The sequence below is a fragment of the Ochotona curzoniae genome, unplaced genomic scaffold (assembly GCF_017591425.1).
Source record: "Ochotona curzoniae isolate NIBS_2020 unplaced genomic scaffold, NIBS_Ocur_1.0 scaffold_3835, whole genome shotgun sequence".
Classification (NCBI taxonomy): domain Eukaryota; kingdom Metazoa; phylum Chordata; class Mammalia; order Lagomorpha; family Ochotonidae; genus Ochotona; species Ochotona curzoniae.
This window is the reverse complement of record NW_024467114.1, coordinates 7,608,340-7,618,302: the sequence shown is the minus strand read 5'-3', so window position 1 is coordinate 7,618,302 and position 9,963 is coordinate 7,608,340. Positions and strand designations below refer to the sequence as shown.

Sequence of the window (9,963 nt, the reverse complement as noted above, 5' to 3'; positions counted from 1 at the left end):
CTCCGCTGGGCCAGCGGTCTGGCGCATGCGTCGTCGGATGAGCCCGCGAGGCATGAGGCGCATGCGCTGTGCATCACTTCCCGCGCCCTCCTGCGAGGCTGAGGAAATGGGTGTGTGGTGATAAAGCAAGCTGCGACGCGGATGGAGCTGAGCAGCAGTGCTGCCGGGGATTAGGAATTTAAAATACGAGTCCGCACGTTGATAGAAGCTCTGGCAGACTATGAGACTGCACGCGGCCATAAACCCACAGATACCTGACTGGAAGAAAAAAAAAAGTCTGAGCAAACTGCCGTTGAAGGGCGACCTGAAATCTTTCAGTACTAGCCGTGCCAGAGTGTTACTCACGAAGGCTGCCTCGGGCTAAGCCTCCCATGCCTGTCAGGTCGCGGCGGATTCTGTTCCAGAAATGTAGACTTCCTGTGAAGCAGCATTTGAAAGGCGTCCCCCATCTAGGCTGTCAGTGTTTACCAGTTGCGTAGCAGAGGCAGGGAATTTGTCTCCCACTTGTTACTTGCTTCTTGGCCAGCTGCGGCCGTTTAGAGGGTGACCCAGCAGATGAAAGATCTGTCCTTCTCCCTACAAAGCTTGCCTTTCCAATAAAAAGACATACATTTTAAAAAGAAAGAAATACTCAGGCGAGAATTATCCCTGTGTCTTGGCTGTGCGGGGCCCTGTAACCAGCAGTCAGTAAAGCTGTAACAGTTACAAAGCTTGTCAGGAGCTTGTGCATTTCCGCACTGTGCTATTACTTTAATGTTAAATATTTTATCCTAAACTAGTCTCCATCGGTGGATTTATCTTTCGCTCAGGGCATTAAGCTATGACTGTGTTTTTGTTATCTTCTTAAACACTCAGTGGTGCAAGCTTCTCTCATTTGAGTTCCTCATGTTTTTTGCTCACCTTTAGATGTTTTTAATCTGGATAAAATCGATATTGTTGAATTACTGTCTTTATTAGGTCTTCCTATTATGTCGGAGTAGCATTAATGCCAATGTACGTATTTTCTAATGCTTTTTTGTGACCAGTGAATACAATTGCCTGTAGCACTTTCTTTTCCATGCATATATATGGAAACTAATAGCAGATACAAGTTAGATGAGAAGTTGCTATTAAAATATCTCAAAATGCTGATAATTTTTTTGTACTGTAAACAACACAGAAAGCGTAAGATTTATCCTGAGCAAAAACACCACAGTCAGACTCAAAACAGAAAACAACCAAAAGGCCTTCAATAGACAGTTCTCAAAAGGAGAACTAGAAATGGCCAACACACATGGGGAAACGCTCAACACCACCGGCCGCCGTGAGAGACAGGCACATGAGAGCGCAGGAGCTGCACTCACCCCTGCCGGCTAAGAGCAAAAGGAGCAACACGTCCACATGAGGATGTGGAGAAGGAAGAACACATCTAGTTAGTGCAAATGTGAATCAGCGCAGCCACTGTGGAAAACAGGATGGAGAGCTCTTCAAAAACCAGACTGTCATAGGACTGAGCAATCCCACTATTGGCAGTATATCCAAAGGACATGAACACGCTATATCAAAGACATGGCTATACTACCATGTTTATATCTTGTTCAGGATAGCCAGAATTTGAAATCAACCAAGGTGGTATCCACAAGCAGATGAATGGATAAAGAAAATGTACGTATGGAATTTCATTCAACTGTAAAAAATAGTGAAATTCCACCATTTTATTGAAATGGATAAAACTGGAGGATATTATGTTGAATAAAGTAAGCCAGACCCAGAAAAACATTATGTTCTCCTTGGTAAAACAATAATAGCAACAATAAAGTTTTCAGTTTAAAAAATGTCAGAGGGCCTGACACGGCAGCCTAGTGGCTAAAGTCCTTGCCATGCATGCGCCAGCATCCCATATGGACACCAGTGCTTATCCTGGCTGCTCCACTTCCCTTCCAGCTCTCTGCTTGTTGCCTGGGAAAGCAGTGGAGGATGGTGTGAAGCCTTGGGACCCTGCACCTGTGTGGCAGACCCAGCAGAAGCCCTTGGCTCCTGGTTTCGGATTGTCTTGGCTCCAGCTGTTTTTACCACTTGGGGAGTGAACCAATGGATGGAAGATCATTGTCTCTGTCTCTCCTCTCTGTAAATCTGACTTTCCAATAAACATAAAATAAATAAATCTTTTTAAAAAATGCTTGTGCATATCAGTATTCTAACAAATTATAACAGCTTTGTGAAATTTTGTTTTGCCAATCCAATGATTAAGAATGTTGTATTACTATATTTTTAATTATTTGTAACTGTTTTAAAATTTACTGTATAGGTGAAATGATCATTTCTCCAATTATTTTTATAGCTATACATAATAGTCAAAGTTTTAATTTGGTGATCATTAACCATTTTGTTTTGATGCAAATATAAAATATCTCAAATTATGTATCTTGCTACATTAAAATAGAATATTGTAAAAGTGAAGGCTTCAGACATTGTAATAATTGTCCCAAAATAAAACCTTTGTAAAGAAAAAGTTAGTGGATGCATATTAATGCTTTTATTCCTAGAAATGTGTAGCTCACTCATGCATACACCAGTTTGAGTTCCTAATTTGTTCCACTACTCAATCCCTAATAATAAAAAGTTGGTCTCAAACTTCAGCATGTAATAGAATCAAGGGGATAAAAGCCTACAGGGTTCTTCAGCTATGCCTGAATGCCAGCCGTGCTTACCTGCCTGTAAGCCAACGGAACACTATGACAACTTGCACTGACGCAGAAGAAGGTGGCACTGACTGAGCAAGTCAGAGGAAGACTCTCCATCTGGTGAACAAGCTGTTCCCTCTCAGGAGCCTGACAAAATGGTGTGAGAAGGGTTGTGTGTGCTCATCCTCACAGTAGTTTCACATTGAACAACCCTAGAATGAATTCTAGTAAAAACAAATCATCCTTCGGCATCCCCTTAAACCCTCAGTGGTAGAAGCTTTTCTCATTTGAGTTCCAGAAGTTTTTGCTCACAATTGGACAATGAACAGTGCTGAAGACATTTTCTAAAGGTTTATTTATTTTTATTAGAAAGTCAGACGTACAGAGAGGAAAATCTTCCATCCACTGATTCACTCCCCAAGCGGCCGCAATGGTCAGAGCTGCTTCGATCCGAAGCCAGGAACCAGGAGCCTCTTCCAGGTCTCTCATGTGGGAGCAGGATCCCAAGGCTTTGGGACATCCTCAACTGATTTCTCAGGCCACAAGCAGGGAGCTAGATGGGAAACAGGACTGACAGGATTAGAACTGGTGCCCATACGGGATCCCGGTGCAGCCAGAGTTAATTGATTAAGTTAGTATAGGCCTGGAGAATGTATTAATAAAAAATGTTTTGTCTTTATCAATTTTCTATGATAAGATTTATTTGGGAATGATATCTCCTATTACTTTTATCTTGTTTTTTTCCCTTTTGAAATGTAAAGGGAAAAGTAACCTTCCCCAGAAGCTTGTAAAGGTTGATCTTGGCCTGTGACAATTGCTATCTTGTATGCCATTCATTTAAACTTACATTTCTCTTCACCTACTGTGTACATCTCCCTTGATAAGAATGATTATATCTGCTCATTAATGAGATCTCTCACAGGAAATGTCATCTTTGAAAACAACGTTAATAATCGCAGTCTTAAGATGAAGACTCTTGACAGATGAAAGGCATTTTGTCCTTTTTATCAAAGAAAAGTGCTGCTTTAGTAGCTAATGAACGCTTTCCCTTAAAAGAAGATGAGATCTAAAATGTATAAAAATGACTTAGAGTTCACAGAGGAGAGAAACCAATAACTACAGCAATTTCAGATTGCTTCCTTCTAATATACTGAAGTGCTACGACAAGAAAGCAAGCAGATCACATCAAAATATTACTGTAAGGCTGGACATAAAAGGCTATCGCAGAATTAGACAGGATGCAAAATTAAGTAATCCTGACCAATTTTACCTACAGAGTCACACAGGAATCACTACCAACTCAAAGCTATGATCCATCCAGTCGTGCATTTTATTAAAATAGTAACCTAAGTGCAAGGAACCATGCCAGTGCTCATTATATGTCTGAGAATTCCAGGCAGTACTGTTGGGTGGTTAGAGCAGATAACAGTCCATTGGGCTATTTTGCCCCACTACTTCTGAAGAACTTAAGCCCACTCAGCCTCACTTTGTGTCTGACTTAACAGGGCCATGGTTGGGGCTCGGATGAATCAGTGGCCCTTTTCTCGTGATGCTTTTTTTTTTTTTTTTTTTTACTATTTTCAATTTAAAATCCATTTTATTAACTGATGCATGTACTTGAGAGGCAGAGAGAAAGGCAGTGAGTGGGATGAGAGCCATTGTCTTCTGGTTCACTCTACAAATACCTGCAATGCCCAGGGCTCACGCTGGGAGGCAGAATAGAACCCAGGTCTACCCTGGTGGACCGCAGGGACACTGCTACCTGTGTCATCATCGCCTGCTTTCCAGGCTGTGCGTTAGCAGGAAGCTGGAGCCAGAGGAAGAGCTGGGACACCAGTCCAAGCTCTCAGACACAAGACATGGGCATCTTACTCACTAGACCAAATGTAGACGTTGTTACCATAGCTGGGTTCTGTGCAAATGTGTGTCTGTGTTGTCACTAACATTCTCGAGCACCTGTTCATGTGGTTTAGAACCCAGGTCCACATTGTCTCCATCTCCCTAAGATCTTTAACATACCTCATTTTGGAGCCAGTAGCAGGTGGAACAACACATGTAGAAGATAGCAACTCTTTCTGCAGATGACCTGCACCTGCAAGTTTGACACAGTGAGTAGCTAGCTTAGCTGCTGCTTTGTTCTTCTCTGTCCTTGCTCCACCCTTGTATGTCCTGCTGTTCTTCCCGACTCTCTGACCCACCGACAATGACTGCAGATTTACTCCTAAAGTCAGAGGCAACAGCCTCACATGTGCTTGCTCACTAGCTCCCTTCGTGGTCCCCTGTTAGTGGCCTCTCTTTGGTCCTCCAACAGTTCCTTTTCAGACTTTTTACCTCCCCGACATCTGCAGCTATGCACATTCTAATACCTGTAATAAATTCCTTCTTGCATAGCAGTCATTGTGCTCTGCCCCCTTAATTGAACTCTGACAGAGGAAGGACAGAAAACAGGACAATGCTTTAATTACCTCTCAGTGAGATAACTAAAAACATATACAAAAAATTCAAGGGAAAAGATATCTGCTGGAGTGTCAGTTTAAGTGCAAGTCGCTTCATTTCCCATCCATTCCCCTGCTAATGCGCCTGGCAATGCAGCTACACTTAGCTCAAGTACTTGCATCCCTGCCAGCCACTGAGGAGATCGGACTGAGTTCTAGGCTCCGTCTGACCTGCCCAAGCGCTGGCTCAAACGCTTGGGTCCCTGCCACCCATGTGGAAGATCCAGATGCAGTTCCTGGCTCCCGGTTTTGGCCTGGCCTAACCCTAGCCTTTGTGACCTTTTGGGTCGTGAACCAGCAGCTGTTTCATTATTATTATTGTTATTGTTATTATTCATTCATTATTATTGTTTCTTTCCCTTTCTTCTTGAAATTCTGCCTTTCAAATACACTTTTTTTTTAAAGACTTTAATCTCCCAAATCCTATGTTCCTTAACAGGATAGAAAATCTGTGAAGTTTAGAGGTGGGGGCCTACGGGAAGTGGTTGGATTAGACAAGGTCATTGAATCCTGGAGGATTTATAAGGAGATCAAGGGGCACACAGCGGTTTGCACTTGTTCCTGCCACGTCACACAGACAAGGGGTCACTCACAAAGCCTGTGCCCCACCCTCCTGTTTCTTGTTCCTGTCTCAGTGACAATGTTATATTTGTCTATCTCCTCTCGTAAAAAAAAAAAAATACTGCCTTTTCTCCCTTCAATTAGTCAGCAGTCAAGGAGTACTTGTCTCTCTGGGGGCTCTTATCTGTTACAACTCCGTTTCCTGCTTTTTCCGCTAGGGTCATTGAGTCACGCTTTGATTAATACACTATTACTAAGGTTTACTGGAGGCAACTGCAACTAGAGGTCTTTGAAATTAATGTCTTTCATTATAGTGAGTCAGAAAGTCAATGAACTGAAAAATCATTCTTTTTGTCGGTGTATTCTCCCAGCCGACTGTGCTTTTCTGGATTCTGTGGGGAACGAAGGTGGCTGTGTTTCTACCAGAGAAATCAGATAAACAAGCATGACCAAACTATTGGCCAGGGTGGCAAGGGGGAGGTTTCCAATTCATGACTCTAAGCTTGCTTGGATTACTTTTACATAGAATCTCCAAATACTGTTATCTCCAATAAATACTGTTATTTTCATCTTTTTTTTCTTGGTCAGTATCATCAGAGAATGGCCTATTATATCTGAAGAATCAACTTTTTCCCCCTAATTCATTAACGTGTGCCCTTATGAAATCTTCTAACTTTTAAGAGTCCTTATTTTCTTACTCCTTTTCCAACTATTAAATTCATTGCTCATATCACCAAATCACATTTAAAAACTCTTTTTGTGAAAGCATTCAAAACTGTTAACTTCCTTCAAAGAACTATCTTACTAGTTCATACAAATTTTTGGCATGCAGTATTTTTTAACAGTTTTAAATATTTTATAATTCTCATTGTTTTATTTGAGGAAGGGGAGAGAGACAGAGATAGAGACAGGAAGAGAGAGAGAGAGAGAGAGAGAGAGACAGAGAGAGACAGAGAAATATGCTCCTATTCTTTGGTTTATTTCCCAGAGTCCCACAGAAGCCCAGGGCCAAAGCCAGGATCCAGAATCACAATCCGCGTCTCCGATGTGGGTGGCGGGACAAACCCAATGATGAGCCATCTTTAATGACCCAAGGACCATTCACTGGACGCTCCTGCTTGCTGCCACAGTTGGAGCACCTCTCCACCCTTAGTGCATCAGCTTTAATACTGAAACATCTGTGTGAGTATTGGAGAGACCAGTCCCTCTGCACCCATAGCAGACATTGAGAGTAACATTTCTGAATCACTTTTCTATGAAAAAGAATATGCCAGTTTTCTCCCACGGTGATTAAACCAGCTCATATTCTGTCAAATGAACTGATGATTTTCTCAAACATCTGCTAACACTGTATATTACAAAGTTTAGTTATAAGCTTTAACTGGAGAAAATGCTGTATCATTTCCTGAAAATTAGCACCTTTCTCATTTTGGTCGGAAATCAGGAATTACTCTTTCGTGAACTGCCAATGTCTTTTTATTTTTCTCATGGGTAAATATTACTCTTCAGGATGTTACTGCTCTGGGTGTGTGTGTGTGTGTCTGCCAGCATAAGCACCCAGATAGACACGGTTACTGGGTAATTTTGTTCTGTAATATCATTTTACAAATGCATTTGAGATAGTGTTCATTGAAAAAAAGAGTGCAAAAATATGCATATGTCATGATTTGTGTTTTAGGAAGCCCTGGTGTAAACGTCTGAATGTCTGAATTTCTACAAAATTCATGCTGAAATCCAATCTCCGGTGTGGTAGCATCAAAGAGAGGGGCTGGTGGCTTTAGGAGATCATGAATACAGCAGGACCCTTTCCACCTAAATAGGGTTAGGGCTTTTATGAAGAAGTCTTCAAGATCCAACCCTTTTTGCCAGGTCGTATGTGAAGACACAGAGAGAAGACTCCAGAAACCAAATGCCTGCGTAGTGGTCTTGGACACAACAGATTCCAGAGCTGTGACATGGAAATGACTGTTCTTTATAATTTATAATTACCCACAAAAAGACCAAGACAACTGGGGACAAAGAGTAGGAAGAAATACATCAATTGTTATCTCTTCTTTATGTTGCTACTTGCACACAGAAAACTTTTTATCCAGTAGAGAAGTGAGAGCAAGTTCATCTTAGATGGGGCTGTTGAAGGATGCAAACAGGAGGAGGCGTCCTTAAAAGGGATGTGTGGTGCTCATAGTCCTGGGGCGGGAGGAGGTGAGGGTGGCTGTGGCCTCCGCACCTGGTGCTGCAGGGTTGGGGAACTCGGCTTCCGGCCAAGGTGCTTGGGGCCCAGGAGTGGAAGGGAACTGGTGTGAGATGGCCCTGTGTGCGCCCCACCTAACCCAAGGCACTGAAGAGTGTGATGAAGGGCGCGGGCTCCGCAGTCAGGGGGTAGTTTGAGGAGTGGGTTTCTGTGGGGACAGTGACCTGGACTATGGACTCTGCCGGGGTGGGCGCCCGCTGGTCTCACTGCCAGGACTCGGGGACCTTCCCCCGGGGCCGAGCAAGCAGGTCCTCTCCAGCTCCCTCAGATCCTTGGGACACGCGGGACAAACTTAAGACAAAGTCCCAGCACCGATCCAGAGCCGGGACCGGTGGCGCGTGCAGACGGAGATCTCAGGGACTGACCCAGAGGCTCGTTTCTGCACCAGTGCCGGTGGTTTTAACGGTGCTTCATCAGGGGCTTACACTCGCTCAGGAAGGTTTAGGATATATATATATTTTAGCTAGAGCAAAGAGGAAGACACAGCGGGATCGGAGTGGAGCGAGGGGCGCGGGAGCGGCAGCCGGGCCGGGGGAGGGCGGCGCCTCGGGTGCGGGGCCACTCCCGCCCTCCCCCTCCCTCGGTCCCTAGAAAAGGAACGCACCGGGGCTGCGGGAGAGACTCGGGGTGCCCCGCGGCCGCAGCTGAGCGCGCAGCGCCGCCCTCGGCCAGCAGAAGCCTCCAGCTCCGAGCGCATCCCGCCGCCCCGGGCCGGCGGGTCCCGAGCCCCCGCAGCCACCGCCGGGCCCCGAGCGAGCAGAGCGCACGGCCGGCAGCTCCTCGGTCCCCGCGCCGGCTCCCGCCTCTGCGTCCAGAAGACCCCACCCGGGCGGAGGGCACTGCTCGCGGCAGCTGCTCGGATCCAACCAGTCCGTTCCTCTTCACCTTTTCGTCAAGTGGCCACTGCCAACCCAGTGTGGACAGTCTCCAGCTTGCAGCGATAGGACAACCTGGGTATGTTTGGTTTCATTTGACTTCTCTCTTAAGTGCAACTTTTGGGGTGGGAAGGGAGGGGTGGATGGCCGAGTCTCAGGAAAAGGCAACCCCGGGTGCTGGATCTGCCCTCCGCGCGCTGGGTAAGGGTGCTCCCGGGCCGCCTCCAGTGCCAGCCTGGGGCAGGAGCTCTGTGGGTTTCTGCAGCAACTTTGACAGGTGAAAACCGGTGCTTAGGAGACTCCGGGCTGTTTGAGTCAGTGGATTTGTAACATTTCAATCACCCAAACCCAAACCTTCTCACGATCACCCACCCAGTGAGCTGAGGTTGGACGCACTGGGACGGCAGGATCACTTGCCGTCTGCTCTCTTCCGACTAAAACAGTCTGTGATAAACACAGTCGTCTTCCCAATCGCGCGTGGGACAGCAGAGGCTCTTGGAGACTACTTCTGGTGTCTGTTTGAAACGTTCTTGCAAGGGAAGGTCTGAGCGCAGCTTAGAGGAGAAACCACCAATGGAAAGCAGGCGCATCTAGCGAAGCCAAGTGTGTTTTTCCGAAGTTTTAGATCACTGAGAGACTGAGTAACTTTCTAAATTAAATATATCCCCCGCCCCGTTCTTCTCTCTCTGGTCAGAAATGGGTTCTGCCCCGAGGAGGTGGTTCTCGCTGCCCCTGAGCTGCCTGCTGCTCTTCAGCCTGGCCCGCGCCGACCTGGCCTTTCAGAAGGGCGTGCTGGCCAGCGTCAGCCCCGGGATCACGGAGGACGTGGACCTCCAGTGCTGGAACGCCTGCTCCCTGACACTCATCGACCTCAAGGAGCTCCGCATAGAACACAACGTGGATGCCTTCTGGAACTTCATGCTCTTCCTGCAGAAATCCCAGCGGCCCGGCCATCACCACGTCTTCTTGCACATGGCCCAGGATTTCTGGGCCATGTACATCGACTGCCTGCTCTCCAGGTCTCACGGCATGGGCAGGAGACACGTGACGGCTCCCCGGGGCGCAACTCCCCAGAGGCAACAACTGCAGGCGGTTTAAATGTGTATTGCAGGGCATAG

The 9,963-nt window shown here is 46.0% G+C and overlaps 1 protein-coding gene across 1 annotated transcript; it reads left to right on the top strand.

Moving 5' to 3' along the window:
• Nucleotides 1-9,541: 9,541 nt before the first annotated feature.
• FAM237B (family with sequence similarity 237 member B) lies at nucleotides 9,542-9,963 on the top strand. Its single transcript, XM_040964501.1, is given in 2 exon segments — nucleotides 9,542-9,904; nucleotides 9,907-9,963. Coding segments are annotated over 2 exon segments (420 nt in total).